At 42.0% G+C, this 20464-nt stretch overlaps 2 protein-coding genes across 5 annotated transcripts in view; both read left to right on the top strand.

Moving 5' to 3' along the window:
* LOC140292301 (uncharacterized) overlaps positions 1 to 20464 on the top strand; it is a 148407-nt gene that overhangs the window by 66152 nt on the left and 61791 nt on the right. Inside the window, exons 1-3 of one of the 4 annotated variants that reach the window (XM_072379481.1) lie at positions 12536 to 13257; positions 17155 to 17265; positions 17350 to 17460. The exons of 2 other annotated variants lie outside the window; for them this stretch is intronic. In XM_072379481.1, coding sequence (XP_072235582.1) covers positions 17198 to 17265; positions 17350 to 17460 — 179 coding nt within the window. In that variant the 5' untranslated portion in view covers positions 12536 to 13257; positions 17155 to 17197. Of the gene's footprint in view, positions 1 to 12535; positions 13258 to 16918; positions 17266 to 17349; positions 17461 to 20464 lie in introns of those variants that run through there. One more of the 4 variants, XM_072379479.1, reaches the window with a different exon arrangement.
* LOC140292917 (E3 SUMO-protein ligase ZBED1-like) lies at positions 15018 to 16698 on the top strand. Its single transcript, XM_072379498.1, has 3 exons — positions 15018 to 15315; positions 15471 to 15723; positions 15881 to 16698. The coding sequence occupies exons 1-3, from the start codon at positions 15179 to 15181 to the stop codon at positions 16292 to 16294; spliced, it is 804 nt and encodes a 267-aa protein (XP_072235599.1). The 5' UTR covers positions 15018 to 15178; the 3' UTR covers positions 16295 to 16698.

Below are 20464 nucleotides of genomic sequence, written 5' to 3'. Positions count from 1 at the left end.
CGCCGAAGAACTCAGTAGCTTAGTCCAGCGAGTATTGTTCTGCAACTGGGAAAAATCTCCTCAGTCGACAGCGGTGTCAGGGCCCCAGGACAAGACTGGTGGGACAGGCTTCCGCCAGCCGCCGGACAGGTTGGAGCTCATGATGGAGCCTGTCTGGCTGACAGGACACGTGCAGACGCCACTGGACATTCTTGTAGCAGGTCGCTGGAACAGGTTATCAGTTTGTTTCAACCCTTTACTAATAAAACTACCTCAATGCTTAAAGTGCTGTTTCCTAAATACACACACCATGAACTTCCTTTTCTTCAGAGGTGACACTTTTCATTGAAGGACTTCTTTTGAATCAGTGCATTGTGTCCATGGAAAACTGCTTTAACATTTACTGTATAAACTGCTTCACATAAATACCTTGTAGTGGCATCAGGTTCATGTGTTCGGTGTGTCCAGACAGGAGATGAATGGTAACCATGAACATCTGGAGAAACATCCCTTAGTACCCATGTGTAACTCCCTTAGTGAAGTGATGTCCTGGACAGCCACACCAGGGATACATAGATATACATGCATCTTTCAGCCTAACTATTGAGCCCACCCAGGCTCAACCCCATAGGGAAAGGTTTTACCCAATATAAGGGGAGAAGCACCCCCACTGAGGGAGAGATGATACAGACTTTTTGGCTTCAAGGATCTCTCCAGATTTGATGCATGCATCTGTCATTCTAATACGGACCTGGTGACCAATAAACTACCTCGGTGTTCGATCTGTGTAAGCAGAGTTCTTCCTGTACCATCTAGACAGCGGCTGTTTGAAGGCAACCATCCGTTATATACCACAACCTCCAATGTCATTCCTTATGGTCAAAATTACAGTCGTACTAATAGGAACCGTAGGTGCACTTTTCCACAAGAACATTCCTGATAAGTAGAAATTACTTGTCAAAACCAAATTCAAGACACACAAAAGTCTAAATGAGCATTGTCAGTGTTGATGCTGGAAGTGCAGCGCAGATAAACATCAAATCATTCCTTTAAAATACTCATTTCAGATATCCAAACCATCATTTGTCCGTGGAAGAAATTTTGCTGCCATGTGGGGTTATGAATGATAAAAATCCACAAATTACATCATTATTCTTATTGAATAATAATAATTCCTGGAACATGCTTCCTCATATATTTGTGACATATGCCTTTAGATTTATTTTAGCGACAAGTTAGTAACAATAATTTCTAAAGTCTAAATCTAATCCAGACAACCATAATGTAATCTGACACGTCAAAATAAAATTTACAAGTAAATACAAACCGTAGATCGTCAGTAACCAGGGGACTCACAACACAGAGTCTTTACGGATTCACAAGGGGTTTTATTCTCAAACAAAGCACAGCAAGGCAGGGCGATCTCCAGGCAGAGCAAAAGAACGGGCTATGGAAAACCTAAGCGCTCTCCTCAGTAACTATGGCGTGGAGGATGAGTGCAGCTATGAAAGTTAACCAATATAAATCTCTGCAAACTGGGAGGAAAACAGAAAAGCTATGAACAGTAACAAACAAACTCTCGCTCTCCTAATGAGGCAGATTTAAACAAAAGACGCACTCTTTACAAAACAGAGGCACTATGAAACATTAACTAGAAACTTAAAGCTCTCCTTTAACGGAGGCGACTATGAAAGGTTACAACGAAAAATCTCTCCCTGAAAACGGAGGAACAAACAAGGCTATGAAAACTTACCGTTTTAATAAATAAACTATGACTGGCAATAAGAATAAATTACAAAACAAGATAGCTCTGCAGGAGGATCGATCACTGAAGGCACATGGAATCTAAGACTGTGGAAACTATGGTTCAAAGTAAGGCTGCTAATGTAGCTCAAACAGAGACACATACTGGCACAAGATAAGGGAAACGCAGACTATTTGAACACATGAGGGACCGAGGGGAACAGGTGGAAACACTTTGGAATCAGGGAAGACAATGAGACGCTTGACACGGGAGGAAGGGCAAGATACCTGAAACGAGAGGAGAAGGTCAGTGAGTTTTCAAAATAAAACAGGAAATGACGAGACAAGACATGAAACAGAACGTAAATCGTGACATAGATGTGTAAAAGTGCAAGAATAACAAACGATAACAAGTAAGAATTATGCTGCAGATATTCAAAATGCACACCAGATATCAACAATATTTAAATTTCTTCAAAGAAAATAACCTTTTAACCTTATTCTGATCAAATAACAAGTGTGTAAATATTTTTTTAAATAATTTATTATTTTATATAAACACATAAATCAGTGTAATAATAATTTGTGAAGGAACATATATTCATATTCTTATCTGAATGACACAATAATGCTCTTAACAGTTGTGAGAACAATGCACTGATACTTTCAGTCAGTGCAGTTGTTCAGGATGAAAAGATGCAGCTGTACAGAAGGCAAATGAATTGGATTGATATTTTATTGATGTTAATATAATATAATGTACAGAGAAGATTTTGCATTTATTTGACGTTAGCAAAGTGCTGACTCGTCTTGTGTGCGAACGCTAAACGCTGCTGTTTCTTTCTCTCTTGATGTTTTGGCGTCATATAGTTTTTTTAGTTTCCTCCACGTTGAAGGCACCTCTGGTCTTTGCTCTGAGGGGTTAAATTCTACTTGTTCTGGTGCTGCTGTGTCTTCTGTGACCTGTAAGGGGGTGGATGTCATACAGAGAGCATGATGACACTAAATACATCTCTGTGCTACAGACTTTTTCAGACCAATCTAGCAACTGAATTGCCACTTGCAAACTGCTTTAAGTGAAAACTCTGAAAACTAAATTAGTTGTAGAATAGTTACTGTCATATATTAAAGAAAGGGAATCCAGTCACAATGCCAGCGGATCGGTACACAAGGATCAATATCACATCCCTCACTGAATGACAAGATAAATATTTGGACTAATCGGTCGGGAAAGAACTTGAGACAACTAATTGTTCCTGTAAGTGGAAAAAAATTATTTATTTTTTCTCAATTGTTTGAAAGCTAAACACTTTCCACTTTAACCCTATGACACTGATCCTGGCCTTACTATTAACTTTGTTCCTGCACACAAGAAACAGGAAACTCAATATGTATACTTTACTTTTCTTCTCTGCAGAAGGCTTCAAATGCTCTGCCTTGAGCAACCTGGCACTCCATCTGAGCATGCCATCCCAAATAAATCCAGAAGACAGGAAGTGGACACCATGCCACGCCGGGAGGAATCTGAAGCAGAGTGTGTGTTGTTTCTACACGCAGTGCCACCAATAGAGAGTGTTTCTTTCATTTTTAAATGTAAGCACTCAAACTAGCCGGTGGATCTGGGGAAAGGAAAGAAATTAAGTGGAATGGGCTCTATGTACAGCTCCACTACTTCCTGAACTTAAGGCAGCTCCTTTATTTCCTGTCTTACATTATTGGACCAACTAATTAATGCAGGTGTGTCTGACCATTGTGACAACTCAGACACACCTGGATCAATCACTTCAGTACTCTTTCCTTTTGCTATGAAAACTTTAAGATATCAAATGTTTATCTTTTTAGTTATGTCTCAACGTTGGAATATCAGGGTTAAATTGAATCTTAAACAACGAGGCCTATTCTTTTTTCAGAACATCCGGCAGGTTCTCTCTTTAACGGCCAATGGCCCAGACATAATGAGGAGCCTTGATGAAAGTGGCCTCATCACGAGAAAACAAAGAATTTCATTAACCCAAATTCTGGTATCTTTCTTAATTGAGAGATTTGGAGAGAGAGGTATGTCCAATATATAGTTCACCTGGAGTCATAACCTAAACAGAAGTGTTTCAGGTTTCCAGCTGACGCTCACAAAGGTATTTGGTTGAGAATTAAGCTCTCTGATATTTTATATTTATAGTAAAATATCAAATAAATAGCTTGAACTGTAAAAGTGTTTCCTTTATTTATTTTTCTATTTATTTACTGTATTTACAGGCCAACCACTTAACGTGAAGGAGTTTCTGTCACGTTCATTGGTGCAGAACCTTTCCGTGCCTGAATGAAGGATCCAGCAGTGGCTATGTGAGTTTATTTTCCATCGTTCACATGGAAGAGGAAGCTGACTTAAAACACGCTTTTTCTAATGATGTGAATTAATTTTATTAAAAACAAATAGTGTCCTATAAGGTGGAAGGGATCCTTCTTTTCGCTCATACACGTATATGCCCTGTATGCTGTGTCTCCATACAGTGGAATGCAAAAGTTTGGGCACTCCTGGTTTAAAATTTGAAGTAGCTGTGCGATTCAGTGCATTTTTTTTTATTAACGTTACAACGTGACCCGTCCATGTGCCCGTGTTTGTGCATGTGTGTGTATGTATGTATGTATGTATGTATATATATATATATATATATAAACCTTCTCTTTCTTTTTTTTTAACTTTTACCACGTTTCCCGTAACTGTTCATTATCTGTAACTGATGTCTCGTCTCTACTGCAAAACTTATGGGATGATGAAAGTTCTATCTTATTTATTTCCAGGAAATGTGGTATACTAAAAGCCGCAGTTGTAGAAATGCTGGAAACGTTACCAGCTATCCAGCAACAGGCTTCATTGAAGAGAGACTACGGAATGTAAGAAAGAGGATGAACCGTGGATCCCAGCAGAAAGTGCCAGAACACAGCCAACCACACAGGCCGTGCATACCAGGTAACACTGGCTCCCTTTTGTTTTTTAACCTAAAACTTTGTTCTTGAAGTTTTAGGTTCTTCTTAGTTGTTTAATTCCTGTATTTGGCAAATGAAGAAAGTGTGGAAAAAGCTGACATCACTGACTCACAACAACAGGCACTTTATAATGTACAAGTAAAGTCCTGTCACCTTATGGACATGGAAAAGGTTTGATACCATCTATCACAGGGATGTCCAAAGTCGGTCCTGGAGGGCCGCTGTCCTGCAGGTTTTAGATGTTTCCCTGCATCTACACACCTGATTCAGATTAAATGGATCACATCAAAAGATTAAGTCCTGGACAAAGCCTGCTAATGATGCCTTGAACTGAATCAGTTGTGCTGAAGCAGGAAACCTCTAAGTCCTGCAGGGCAGTGGGTCCCAAGGACCGGAATTGAAAAACACTGAATAAACGAATAAACCCCACATACTTTTTTAACCCACATACCTTTTTCCTGTCCTGTCTTTGTCTATAGAATCGACCACATCAGAAGAAAGGTCACCACAACAAAAAGAGAAAACAACTGTAACCATGCCAGTCCTTGGTACTGGCAGGTTCAGGTCTCTCTTTCTCTGATAGTACCCTGTGTTGTGTTTTAAGAATCGTATTGAGACTGGTTGGATTTCGCCTGCACCGGCCGTTTATTCTCTCCTGCATAACACGTGAGAATGCTGGTCAGGCACGGTTAAATTCACACACACTGCAGAGGAATGGAAATGCTTAATGAAGGAATTTAAAAAGAACTCCCACATACAGACTGTGAAAAGGAACCAACTTACCTCGGAGGCATCCGTCCCAATACGTCCATCAGGTGCAGCTTATGACGTAACCACGCCAGCATTAAGGAGGAGACGCCCAAGAGCCAACATACCACACACAATGCTGTAACTTCCAATATTACAATAATAAAAGCAAGTGGAATAATAACTATTTACTCCGTTACACAACTCTGAGCCCGACATGATGATGTTCTGCTGAAAGTTGTTCCTGGAAAAATTGAGAAGTTATTCAATAAAAACATTGTAATGTACAGAACTGAATGTGCGTTTTACATCAGTTTACCATGAACCTATTTCAAATCAATCAGAAGTAATTCCACATGACGGGAGAGTCTTGGGACCTGTTGTGCATCTTGCGTTTATAGTAAAGAAGAATGAACAGCACACTCAAGACAGAGGTTTGACCAAAATAAAACGTCTTAACTTCACAATTTTGAGTTAGCTGTCTTACTTTTTAGCCTGCTCACTGCTGTTCTGGTGATCATTTCAGTTTGGTTCAGTCTCTTACCCGTTTGGCAGCAGTGTTTCTGTGCTTTTGTGTAATTACATTCAAATCTGGGTCAGCAGAGGGAGTCTGACCCTGTCCTTCCAGCTCAGGGGGCTCTACCTTTCACAGGGAACAAGGGTAAAGCTTGTTTTATAGTTGATACATTGCTCCCGGCGCGCATTGTGCGTGACGTCAAATAGACGTATTTCTGCCTGGCGCGCCATGAAGAGGCGGAGCTTAGTCATGCACCAGTCAAAATGTGTAACTTGTAGTGCGCAGAGAACGACAAAGATGGACCAATTCTAAAACTCACGGCTGACAGTTGTCATGTAAAATACTTTTGTTAAGAATTTGCGCTTATTTCATTGACTGGTATTCACTGGAAGCGGCTTTGAGTATTATGAAAAGCGCTGTATAAAACCGATCTATTAGGAATATTCGGACGATCTATTTTTATTATTGCATCCTGAAAGACAGATAATTCCCAAGTGTGTCCATTTCTATTTCTATTTCATAATAAACAAAAGGTAACACAACACACTAGAATAATATTCTAAGTACTATATCAGACTATGATGGTGATGACACACCTATTGAAATTTCAGCTTCTGCAGACTCATCAGCTATTCTGGCAGTAATCTTTCTCTTTCGTCGCCTTTTTGCCGTCAAGGTTCTAAGCAGCATTTCATCTTCCAGATACTGCAGCAGCATCATTGCCTGCTGCTCCTCCTGCTCTTCACGGGGGCATTGTTTTCTCCCCCTCTTTGGTCATTGTAGAGTAGTTAGCAGTAACCTTCACGTAGCAGCGACACCTCTGTGGCGGAGAAGATTGCAACTACTGGTCTGGCACATCGACTCGCGACAGCACGACACCGTGATGTCATCAACACCGCTCGCGCGAGCCATCGCAGCACCACTGCTCCTTTAACAGAAGGGGCTCCAGTTTGGTGTAGATCTTCGTGCCTCCGTGGTTCATTGTGACATTCAGTGGTTTGAATATTCAGTAACACATCTTCAAGATACAGTTTATCTTAAAAGTTTTGTTTGCAGGATGTAAAAAAGACAAGAGGCCCATTTTAAAGTGAGGCTGCTACTTTTACTCAAAGTTTTAAAATCTCTTTAAACATAAGGAAGTTTAATCCATGAGTCACCCATTCAGAAATGTTTAGTCTTTGAGTGCTTTCAACCACAGGCTGAAAAAAGTGAAGGGAGGGAGGGAGGGAGGGAGGGAGGGAGGGAGGGAGGGAGGGAGGGAGGGAGGGAGTGGGGACGGACAGAGAGGGAGGGGAGAGACAGAGGGAAGGGAGAGGGGGGACGGACAGAGAGGGAGGGGAGAGACAGAGGGAAGGGAGAGGGGGGGGCAGACAGAGAGGGAGGGGAGAGAGATAGGGAAGGGAGGGAGGGAGGGAGGGGGGACGGACAGAGAGGGAGGGGAGAGACAGAGAGGGAGGGGAGAGACAGAGGAAAGGGAGAGGGGGGACGGACAGAGAGGGAGGGGCGAGAGAGAGGGAAGGGAGAGGGGGGGGACAGAGAGGGAGGGGAGAGACAGAGGGAAGGCAGAGGGGGGGCGGACAGAGAGGGAGGGGAGAGAGAGAGGGAAGGGAGAGGGGGGGGCAGACAGAGAGGGAGGGGAGAGAGATAGGGAAGGGAGGGAGGGAGGGAGGGGGGACGGACAGAGAGGGAGGGGAGAGACAGAGGGAAGGGAGAGGGGGGCGGACAGAGAGGGAGGGGAGAGAGAGAGGGAAGGGAGAGAGGGAGGGAGGGGGGGGCGGACAGAGAGGGAGGGGAGAGACAGAGAGGGAGGGGAGAGACAGAGGAAAGGGAGAGGGGGGACGGACAGAGAGGGAGGGGCGAGAGAGAGGGAAGGGAGAGGGGGGGGGACAGAGAGGGAGGGGAGGGAGAGAGGGAAGGGAGGGAGGGAGGTGTGGCGGCAAAAACGCTATAAAAGGAAATAAAAGCGAAGAAACTGTTCCTCCATGCGCAGCTGGGACAGTTTCACAGTTGGTTTGTTGCAGCTCAAACTGTGGACTTTAAAACATATTTCTGCTTCTTCTCCTCACTCGGCTCTGCTGTTATGTAGAACCGGGCCACCGAACCGGGTCCAACTGTCTGAAAGCCTGTGGAAGGTTAGTGATCTGTGGTCAGCACCGCTTTTATTCCGACTTTCCTCTAAAGGCAGGAACAAGTATTCAGACTCAGCTCAACCTTATTTTTATTCATGGTTCCCTCTTTTAATGTTCTCTTTTAATCTTTTTGTGACTTTACAACCAAAGTTTACTTTTATTTTTGGTATTTTCACAACCAGAGCAACAGTTCTGTGTTTGTGTTCTTATTGACTTCTTTTACCCTCATTTATTCTTCCCCATGAAGGTTGGATTCATTACCGTGTGTTGGTTTAGTTGTTTTCCCTACATTTCAACAGGAAATGCCTGGAACAACTAGATAAAGTCAGAACGTGACAACAATAGAAACATTCACATCCGGAGGAAATGGGAAGAGTTTACTGGCAAGTTTACATTCTGTCGTTAGACTTCCGTTGATGCTTAAACGTTTGAAATATTTTTACTTTGGAAACAGGTTTAGCTGAAGGAGGAGAATGTCCACAACAGAAATCTTCTTTTCCATCATTTATCTATGGAAACAGGTCTGCTAACCTCTAAATTAGAATAATTTGATAAATCCTGGTCCACTTCCATCAGTAATGTCACAACTATGATTTCTGTAATCTCCTCCAGTGTAATTGGAGAATTTAGTTATTAATGTGATTCATTCATCCTACATCCTACTACTGTTGTTAGTCTGAATATATGTACATTTATATCAGTGGTTGTGATACAGTTTAAAAAGTTTGAGCTAAGTGCAGTGAAACACCATAATTGCAGCAAGACTGTCTTGTTTTAACTGGATAAAGATTTTTAGACCTGGTTTTACCATAAAACTAACAGTGATCTAACATAACAGGTATGAAAGAGCACAACTCTGACTGCTGTTCAAAGAAAAACACTTTTAAACAACTCAGAACCAACTCAAACACAACTATTGCTTCACAAACACGGAGTCACATGTTCATTATGTTCACATGTGAAAATAGTAGAAATAGTAATGGAAAATAGTAGAAAGTAGAGCCATATCTATCACTATCACAGTACCATCAGATTTTTGCATCAAACGATTAAAACTGTCGTATATATTAATGTAATAATTATTTTTGCTTTATTGCTGATAAACGTAATTTGACATCTGCAATTGGAGAAACAACAAAACAAAATATTTATTTTATTATTATTATATTATTATATTTATAGCGAATTGAAACTAGAAGCAAATAAAATATGAATTCACAGATTAAGGGTGAATTTCAGATCTGATTTTTTTTTTTCAATTTTTATTTCCAGATTATTTTTGTCAATATTTTTTTTAATATGATTTCGACATGTGGTGCAAACAGATTCCAGGATACTTTTATCTGCTATATTATTGTATTTCATTTGTTATTTAAAGTCTGATACTTCTAAAATCTAATCCTATTTTTCTTCCTCTTCATCACTGTTCTGATGCAATTTATCTCCTTAAATTGGGGAGAAGTTGCAGTGTTCGGGGATGGTGCTTTGTCGCCCTCTGGTGGTACAAATCAAACAAAACAGTTTCGTTTACTTTCACTTTCTTTTTGGGTGTGTTGCAGTTAATTTTAACCGTCTCAACCGTAATCTGGAGGTAATATTACGAGGTTTTCTTGTTTGACTTGTTAACTTCAGCTGTTGGCAGCTTAGTTTCAGCAGAAATCTGCCGCTTCACACTTTGTATGAACGGACACACAAATAAATGTAATTTTATTTTATAGATTTAATCATGTTTCTGTGAATCTGTGTCATAAGAGAAGCAGCATGGTGAACTGATGCTCAGCAGATGAACATAGATCAACTTTGTTTCTACTTTTGTTGCTCGTCTTCCTGATGACGAAAGATGCGTTTTGGGCCTTCAGAGGAGGCGGATTTGAGCTGCTGTTGGCCGCTGTTTGAGCCACTAAACGCGGCCTCAGCTCAGCCGCCGCAGAGCGGTTCTCACTTTCTGTGGTTGTCACAGAGCTTTAATTAAAAATGCATTGGTACAATATAAATCAGACTGAAACAAGAAAAATTGTTTAACGTATCAAACTCATAAAATACGTTACAATATGTCCGCATTTTCCGTCCAACAGGAAGTAAGTCGTTTGGACAAGAACGCACTTTAAAGTGACTTCCTTTAAAATAGGATGTGGACATTTTCCTTCTCGGCTCTATGACCTGATCATTTATACTGTTTCACACATTTTATATCCTAAACTGAGGTATTTTATGTGAATATTTGCTCTTTGGCAGCTGCAGTTGGCTTAAAACAGCCACTTCCAACAGAAATACAGAACATCTCCTTCACACTTGTTTATATACTGATGGAAACCTCAAATTAAAGCAAAGCCCTGTCTCTGTACAGTAACTCAGGAGGCTCCGAACTGGTAGACAAATACAATTTGCTGTGTAAAGTTCAAGCAAACACATCAAATGGAGGCTTGTTGGGGGGGTTGAAGAGGAAAGGGAGCGTTTTTTCTCTTATTATCTGAGAGCAGTTTTAGTGTCCTGGGCGAGATTATGGTTTGTGGTGAACATGTTCGTATCAGCATGATTACAGCGATTATTATTTGATTTTGAAACAGAGCATCTAGTAAGTGTTGATTAAAGCGAAATGATGCAGTTTATCTTTTCACGTATCACAATCAATGGGGAGTCCAGTTCCCAAGCTGTGCTGAACATGAACCAGTCAATGTGGCGATATTAAAGTTGGCTGACAGGCTTCAGATGATCATGTTAAAATCATTCATGTTGTCTTAGAGTGATTCTTCAGACTTAACATAGTTTCCGCACCATAAGGCGCACCTAAAAGCCTTAAATTTTCACAAAAAACGGCCGTGCGCCATACAATCTGGTGCGCCTTATGTGTGCACTGGAATCGACAATCTGTCACGGATGCCGCCATTTTGAATTAACCCGCGGGGAGCGCCAAGCATTCATTGGGACATTAATCCCCCTCCGCATCACTCAGCTATCCCTTCGTGTCGCTCACCGCCGCGTTCACTTTTGCCGCATCTCTTCGCTCTCGTACATTGGAAAAGAATAGCAACTGGCCACTTCGGTGTGAATCCAGGGTCAGGCGGATCCCAGTCACTCTGAATGTGGCAAAGATAGTATCGAGCTGGTACTTAGCGATTGAATCGTGTCATCACTAATGCTTTTGCCCATGTCCCAGTTAGTGCCTGTTCTTCAGTCTGAGATGGGTGATGCAGATCAATGTGCAGTTTATAAGTTTATAAGTGTAAAAACCACCGATCATGTTTTCTTTGACCGTCAGTCCATTTCCCCCTGACACAGGGACGTAATACATGCACTACGTGTGCTGGCAGCGATAAACCAATCCGAGAACATTAGGTAATACATACACCTTATAATCAGGTGCTCCTTATGTATGGGTTAAGCACAGAAAACTTATAGTGCGCAAAATACAGTAAATAAACGTCCCATAAAGAAAAGTGACTGTTCAGTTTCAAATGAAAAGCATTTTCTCATCTCAGACAATGAGGGCTGATGATGTTCTGCATCGATCTTAATCTTTGATATTTTATTTTTGAACTGCATGAATTATAAGATTGTGTGACAGTCCAGAATCCAGCAAAGTGCTCTAAGAGTAATTTCAAACAGAACAGGGCGAGATAGATCTATGATTAAAACTTTCCAACAATATTTACTCCCACTCTTTGGTTACTTAAAATGGTCCCAAGTTGTTTGTGGGAGCAGCAACGCGCCGTGTAGAACATGTCCGCCTTTTGTGTTACTGTGTGAGTACAATATGTGGAATAAGAGCAGCAGCAGACTAGAATGATGGTGAAGGCTTAAACACGGAGTCGTTGTTCCTGCATAGCTCCCATTTCTGACGATCTGTGGCATTTCTTCCTGCCTGAATCAGCCTGTTCCTGAGGCGGAGATGAGTCGCTTCTCTCCCGCTGTCTGAGCCTCTGAATGCGGCCTGAGCTGAGACAGTCCACCGCCCCCCTTCCTCCAAAATGATTGAAACAAAGTCACACCCTGTCATCAGTTAAACACATTAATGTAAGACATTTTACTGAAATAAATAATAAAAATATAAAATAGATAATAGATAATGTAACATATTAGTGATAATGGTGTGATTAAAACAAATGTTACAATGGAAATGTTTTTCATTAACAATGTGAAGTGTTGAAAACAGGCACCAAATCATAAATATGATCATTTATAGATTAGCTGACAGGTTCTACGAAACAAGGCACTGTTACATGTATGTAATAATGAAAAGAATTAGACAATAAATCATATTTCTTTCACAATATTGGCATTAAGAGCCCATTTCCTAATATTCATCATATAGATATACACATAATTTTAAAGAGTTGGTTTCCGTTTTGAAAAAATGGGAAGGATTTGGAGAATCTGGCTTTGTGTTTTGTCCACAGTCTTTCTGCAGCAGAGGACATGAAACTGACATTGCTTTGGATTTTAGATAATTTCTTTAGGTTTTCAGCTCTTTTCTGAGCAGGAACCCTGCATACTAACCTTCAGGGACAATCTTTATGCATCCACTGTAAGAATGGTCTCCAAAACCACATTTCAGTCCATTTCTACACGCCTGTCCACAGTAAGTTTAAAAAAGCAGATGGAAAGTTAATTTTTTAACAGATTCTTAGGTTGTGGAAAGTCTTTGTGAAGGATTTATCCCCCTATAACACCCACTGAGCAGAAGTCCAGCTGAATGCATCTGACAGTGCTGTAATAGGTTCACTACAGACCAAAGAGGGTCAGACTTAGCAAAGAATCATATTTCAGAACAACACTGGCTTGTTGATTGGCAGATACAGTCACTGCAGAACTTTATCTGAGCTTTTCTAGGATTTGTAGCTTTTACCTGAGCAAAGAGCATCCACTGTAAGCCCAGCCCGCAGTGTGCTGAATTCTGGCTGTTAGCACAGCATCTGGCTCAGTTTCTGAGTGTTTGTCTGGTTCTGTAACTTCATGTGTTGGAAGCAATAAGCTACATTTACTCTACTTAAACAACTTTAGCTTTCCTAAAAAAATGTTTCAACTTTACATTTCTTCCTTTTCAGAGGAGATCAGTGAATCTTTTATTGCTCTGCATCTCTTCACAGAAACGCTTGTTAAGGCATCATAGAAAGTTATTGTGACCTTCAGAGACTTGTTGCTGCTGTTCAGCTGAAGGTAAACTTTTAAAAACATTTTCACTTTTAATTCCTCAGTTAATCAAATTCATGGGCTCAGAGGCCGGACCTGATTGATGCTGCATTCCAGCCTCTCTGATGACAACAGAACGGTTTCCTGTAACCTGTAAGCTGTTTGTTTCTGCTCTGTAATGTTTGGGGAACATGTTCACTTCTTATTTCAGAAAAAACATTGATCACTTTTGAGTTTTAAGACAAATCTCCATGATTATCAGATCATTGATGAACTGGAATCAAACAACACGATGATCAGCTGATGATGTTTGTTTTCTACATGAAGAACTGATCTTCATAGAATGAAACCATCAGCTCCTCCATTACAGTCAGACACAGCAGCTTCCTGCTGCTTCCTGTGTCACCTTTCAGAATAAAATAACATGAATGTCAGTTAAAATGTGTCTGACTGTAGTCAGTTATGAAGCTGTGTGCAGCTCTGATGGAACATATAATCCACTAATATTGTCTAATGATGAAATGGAGTAGATTCAGATGTTCTCTCTATTTTATGGCTCAGTTTGTGATGTTTTATTCAGCTTTTATCAGAGACATTTTATTTGTACTTTTAAACATAAGATGGAACCTACAGACAAAGATGGAACCTTCCCAGGGTAGAAGGTTCTGTTATTAACCAGGGTTGTCAAATTATCGCGTTAATGGAGATTAATTAATTACAGGGATTTTTAGTGCGTTATATTTTTTAATCACGTTAATCTAATTTTTAATCTCTAATTTTGCTGTTTCTGAATGCCAGTTGCCTTTTTTTAAAATCCGTTTTTATACGTTGGGCTTCTTGTACTTGGGTTGGAAATCAATGGTCTGTCACACCCTGAAGTGGACATTGATTGGCTGTCATTGTGTTTGGATGGTTTGGGATAAGCTGATAGGCTCCCACTGTAGTTGGGCAAGGTGAGGAGACTTGAAAATGGAGGAGCATGTAAGAGTTGTCGGTCCAATGAATGGAAAATTTACATTTCACAAACGCCTCGACGGCACCATTGATAAAGGTAGAGTGATCTGCATTCTTTGTAAGAAGGAGTTTGCTTACCACCGAAGTAGCTCAAGTTTAGCCTACCACATCAACGCAAAGCACCCAGTCGCGAGTGCAGCCACAGCTAACGTTAGCAATTTAGCGATCTATAGCAAAGCTCTTCGCCAAACTAAACTCGAGGAGAACATCCCGCGTATGAGCAAGTCTGCGACCGACAGGCTGACGAATGTTCTTGCCAAGTGGATAGCGATGAACTGCAGGCCGATAAACATAGTGGAAGACGAGGGGTTAACAGAGGTGTTGCAAACTGCGTCCAATGACCCATCATACAAGCCACCGTGCAGGACTACAGTGACGACCAAAATCAGCAAGATGTACGACGGCGAAAAGAAAAACAAACTTGAGATTTTGGTGGAGGATTCGCCCAACTTTGTTGCTATAACCGGAGATCACTGGACCTCAGCTGGCAACCACAGCTATTTGGGGGTGACCGGACACTTTATTGATGGTGAGTGGAACCTCAACTCGTTTGCGCTGACCGTCATGAAAACAGAAACCAGGCACTTTGCTGATAAATGCGCCGAACAGTTCCTCAATGTGGCAAATGACTGGGGAATTGAAAATAAGATATCCACCATCGATACAGATAGCGCAGCAAACATGCTGGCTGCTATGAGAGCCCTTCCATATGAGCACATCGCCTGCAATGCTCACATTCTCCAGAGGACCATCACAGTCTGCCTCGATGGCAGTGGGTTTGCTGGTGTACTTGCAAAGTGCCGCAAGATTGTTGGCCATTTCAAACAAAGCCCTGCAAGTACCACAGAACTTAACCAGCAACAAGTTGCACTTGGAAAAAAAAAGCGAGCAACTTATACAAGATGTACCAACCAGGTGGAATTCGACACTCGCAATGGTCTCACGCCTCCTATGCAACCGAGAGGCTGTCCAGGCTACGTTGGACCAACAGAACAACCACAGATGGGTCATGCTAACCGAAGCTGAGTGGGGGAAACTGCAGAGGCTGGAGGTCCTGCTTGAACCATGCAGGTAAGCCCAAATAAACACCTGTCCATTTTAATGAAATAAACTACACATGTGTCATCCAAAAATGAATGAACATTAGGTAGTACTTCTCGGGGCAATTAAATTGGAAATTTAAATGTCCAGCGATGTTTATTTTTCAAACTTATCCACCTCTACAGGTATGTGACTGAGCTGCTGGGTGGTGAGGCCTACGTCTCTTGCTCTGTAGTGCTGCCTGCTTTTCGCCATCTGGACCGTGTCATGGACATCACTGATGATGATCCAGCCTATGTGGTGAAGTTCAAGAATGCCTTCCAGAGGGACCTGGAAGCACGGCAAGCTGTAGTCAATGAGACGTGGTTCAAGGTGGCCACAGCACTGGATCCACGTTTCAAGGATTTGAAATGTCTTCCAAGAGAAAAGAGGGAACAAGTAAAGACTATAAGGATAAGCTGGACTATTGAGTCCAATTTTATCAAATCAAGCTTTATTTATATAGCACTTTTTACATATAGGAAATGCAACACAAAGTGCTGCACAAAATAAAATAAATCTACCTGTCCATCTATGTATTCATTCATTCATTCAGGTGTGGACCAGTCTGGAAAACATGCTCCAAGCAGCAGAGCCTAGAAGAGCAGCTACTCTCCAGCCCTCCACAGAGGATGATCAACCAGCTCAGAAGAAGAGGAGGAGCGCTCTTCTGCTTGGGTCTGACTCAGAAGAAGATGGAATGGAGTCCGGAGAGCTGCAGCGCTACAGAGCAGAGCCCAGCATCAGTATTGATGACTGTCCCCTGCAGTGGTGGTATGCTCACTCAGGAGCCTATGAAAAGCTGTCAGTCGTGGCACGCAAGTACCTGGCCTCCCCGGCAACCTCCGTACCTTGTGAGAGACTGTTTAGTCTCGCAGGCCACATAGTACAAAAGAAAAGGGCAGCCTTGCTCCCAGAAAATGTGACCAAGCTGGTCTGTCTCAGCGACTGGCTGAAGAAGAAGAAATAAGAAGCATGAGGTCAGCATAGCTGCCATGTCATCTGTACCCCAATTAGAAGTGATTGCTTGATGTTATTTCAGCACTTTATTTTGTGATGATGAACAATGTTATTTTTGATGTGCTAACAGCACTGTGATTGCTGGTTCTGTTTTATTTATTTTATATTATCTGAAGCAGAGGAAAAGCAACAAGTTCAGTGTCCAGTACTTCTATTGATCTAAAAAGTGTTGTTACTGTTTTTTTGATGTGTTAACTTACAGCACTTTATATGGATTTGATGTTTTATTTTATTTTTATTTTCTAATTATTTGGAGATTGAAAAAAGCTTGAAACTAAAGGTTGCAGGCAGTGCTTGGGACTAGTCTCAAATACAGTGGAATGTAAATGGCTCGTACAGCATCTGTTCAAATCTGTTAAAAACCATAAATTACTTCATAAAGCTGCTTTTTTGTTATTTATCACTCTTTTGATTTGCTGCAATAATGTAATGATTTTAAATGGAAATACCTCAAGTTGAAGGCTTTTTTCAGCATTTCTATTAGGTGAGATTAAAATAGATTAATTAGATCAATTAATTACAGATCATAATTAATTCATCTCAAATTTTTTTTAATCTCTTGACAGCACTATTATTAACAGCATATTAGTCAGTTTCTGGTTCAGACGTTAAATCAGTTGATCTCCGTCCTGTTTCATGTCAGTAAATGTACGTAATGGTCCATCATCATCATGAGTGTGCTGGGTGGTAGCTCCATGGCTCCATCTAGTGGACTGATGGAGGTACAGCAGCTGATCTTTTTACAGCCCAAATGATGGAGAGGAGGATTTGAGTTGATGTGCAGATGAATGATTTGTGTTTCCTCTGCAGATGAAGGTAGAAAGTGTGTGTGAGCTGATGTGAATTCAGCAGCATGGATCAGTGTGAGGACACTAAAACCACTCTGTGTGGGGAACATGAGAGCCAGAGCAAAGCTCAGAGGTGAGATGAGCATCTCTAACTGTCCATGACTCTTCTCCATGTCAGAGCTCAGCACTCACATCACCAAACCACCTTTATTCACAGGAACCAACCAGAACCAGAACCTGAACCAGAACCCAGCTGTGTGTCCTTTAAGAGCGACCAGTCAAAGGATCAGATTATTGATTTCCAGCATGATGTTCCATCAGCCCAAAAGTGAGTATCTGTCAGTATTCAGTGGAGGCTGCATCATGTTTCAGATGAATTACTTGAGACTTGGATCAGTTCTTGATGTCTCTGATGAGACTAATTAGCTGCATCATGTGTGTAATGTGATATTTTAGTTCAGTCCTGCAGCTCTTTGTTAAAACAAAGGGAGAATATTGCTGAATATCTGTCCACTGATGTGACTTTTTCACAGGATGCTGATTATGTAGTGAACAGGGCGGCTGATGTAGAAATATTACGTTCTCACACGTTGTGTTTAATGACGTCAGTTTAAAACGACCTTCTGAAGAAACGAGAACAAAATGACCAAATCAACCTGTAGCTCCCAGTCGAACAAAGATAAGCCTTACTGATGTTTATTTTGTTTTATAACTTTCTCAAGCATGTGCCACTCTTAAACTAACGTAAGAGTGGCAAACATATATACATACACATATATATATATATACTCAAGGGGACTGGTTCCAGAGTCTCGCGCACCAGCCCCGGCTCCTTCCCCATCAGAGAGGTGACGTTCCACATCCCAAGTGCCAGCTTCAGTAGCCGAGGATCAGACCGCCAAGGCCTCCGCCTTCGGCTGCTACCCAGCTCACATAGCACCCGACCCCCTTGGCCCCTCCCACGGGTGGTGAGCCCGTCGGAAGGGGGACCCACGTCATGATTTCGGGCTATGCCCGACCGAGCCCCATGGGCACAGGCCCGGCCACCAGGCGCCCGCTGCCGGGCCCCACCCCCGGGCCTGGCTCCGGGGGGAGGCCCCGGTGTCCCATATCCGGGCAAGGGATCACGAGGTCCAAATTTTTTGTTCATCATAAGGAGTCTTTTGAGCTGTTCTTTGTCTAGTCCCTCATCTAGGATCTGTTTGCCTTGGTTGACCCTACCAGGGGCTTGAAGCCCCGGGCAACATAGCTCCCAGACTCATTGGGGCACGCAAACTCCCCCACCACGATAAGGTGACAGCTCAGGGGGGAGTATATATATATATCGGGAATGAGATCCTTCCCCAAGTGGAGGAGTTCAAGTATCTCGGGGTCTTCCTGTCTCAGGGTGATGCAGAGAAACTAGTTCATGCATTTGTTACTTCAAGATTGGACTACTGTAATTCCTTATTATTGGGCTGTCCCACATATTCTCTGAAAAGCCTCCAGCTGATCCAAAATGCTGCAGCCAGAGTTCTGATGAGAACTAACAGGAGAGATCATGTTTCTCCAGTTTTAGCTTCTCTTCATTGGCTCCCTGTTAAATTCAGAATAGAATTTAAGATTCTTCTTCTGACATATAAAGTTCTTAATGACCGAGCTTCATCATATCTTAAAGATTTAATTGTAAGATATTTTCCTAACAGAGCACTTCGCTCCCAAACTGCAGGTTTACTTGTTGTTCCCAGAGTTTCTAAAAGTAGAATGGGAGGTAGAGCCTTCAGTTATCAGGCCCCTCTCTTGTGGAATAAGCTGCCAGTAAATGTCCGGGAAACAGACACCCTTTCCACTTTTAAGATTAGGCTTAAAACTTTTCTTTTCGATAAAGCTTACAGTTAGGGATGGCTCAGGTAATCCTGAAACATCCCATAGTTAAGCTGCTATAGGCTTAGACTGCTGGGGGACCTCATCTGTCACACCTTTCCTCACTTTGCTCTCTTTTTCCCCCTGTTTAATTTCAAAATTGATTTTATGTACATGTGACATTATTGTGGTTATTAACCTATGTTTCCCTGTTCCAACAGATATCCTTTGAATGGCGTTATGGTGTTTTTCCCCCCTCTTTTCCCTCTTTTCTGTCTTCTCAAACCCCAGCTGGTCGAGGCGGATGGCCACCCTTCCTGAGTCTGGTTCTGCCAGAGGTTTCTTCCTGTTAAAAGGGAGTCGTTCCTTTCCACAGTTGCCACAGGCACGCTCAGGACGGGAGATTGGACTGAAGACACATTTCGGTGCAATCTGTTGGTTTCCTTAGCTAGGATATTAATTTTTTTGAATTAGCTCTATATGAATTAATTGGATTATGATTACAATGAATTGAATTCCAATTGGCTTGAATTGGACTATATTACTTAAGTGCCTTGAGATGACAATTGTTGTAATCTGGCGCTATATAAATAAAAAAAATTGAAATTGAATTGAAATTGAATTGTTCACGAGTGAGGGATGAATGGAGCGGGAGATTGACGGGCGGATCGGTGCAGCGTCCGCAGTGTTGCGGGCTCTGCACCGACCCGTCGTTGTGAAGAAGGAGCTGAGCCAGAAGGCGAAGCTCTCTATTTACTGGTCAATCTACGTTCCCATCCTCACCTATGGTCACGAGCTGTGGGTAGTGACCGAAAGAACGAGATCGCGAATACAAGCGGCCGAAATGGGTTTCCTCCGCAGGGTGTCTGGCTCTCCCTTAGAGATAGGGTGAGAAGCTCAGTCATCCGGGAGGGGCTCGGAGTAGAACCGCTGCTCCTCCGCATTGAGAGGAGTCAGATGAGGTGGCTCGGGCATCTGGTTAGGATGCCTCCTGGACGCCTCCCTGGGGAGGTGTTCCGGGCTCGTCCCACTGGGAGGATACCCCGGGGGAGACCCAGGACACGTTGGAGAGACTATGTCTCTCGGCTGGCCTGGGAACGCCTCGGGGTCCCCCCGGAAGAGCTGGAGGAAGTGGCCGGGGACAGAGACGTCTGGTTTCTCTGCTCAAGCTGCTCAAGCTGCTGCCCCCGCGACCCGACCCCCGGATAAGCGGCAGATGATGGATGGATATATATATATATATATATATATATATATATATATCCATCCTTATTTACATATAAATAAATAAAAGAAATGAAACGTAATTTTTACCATTTCCAAATTACATCAATTAGCCTGTGCTATACTAATTTAATGCAAAACATTCCTGAAGTACACAGAAATATACTTTGTTCCTCCTTTTCAAATGGTGCTAAACCTTACCTTTAGCCTTTTTATTTGTCCTGATTTAAATTTTGAACCAAAGTTCGTCCTTTCCTTTTGTTGTC

The sequence above is a fragment of the Leuresthes tenuis genome, unplaced genomic scaffold (genome assembly GCF_036924035.1).
Source record: "Leuresthes tenuis unplaced genomic scaffold, fLeuTen1.0.hap1 SCAF_1, whole genome shotgun sequence".
Lineage (NCBI taxonomy): Eukaryota > Metazoa > Chordata > Actinopteri > Atheriniformes > Atherinopsidae > Leuresthes > Leuresthes tenuis.
Note: the sequence above shows the minus strand (reverse complement) of the source record. Positions and strands in the feature narration are given on the sequence as shown.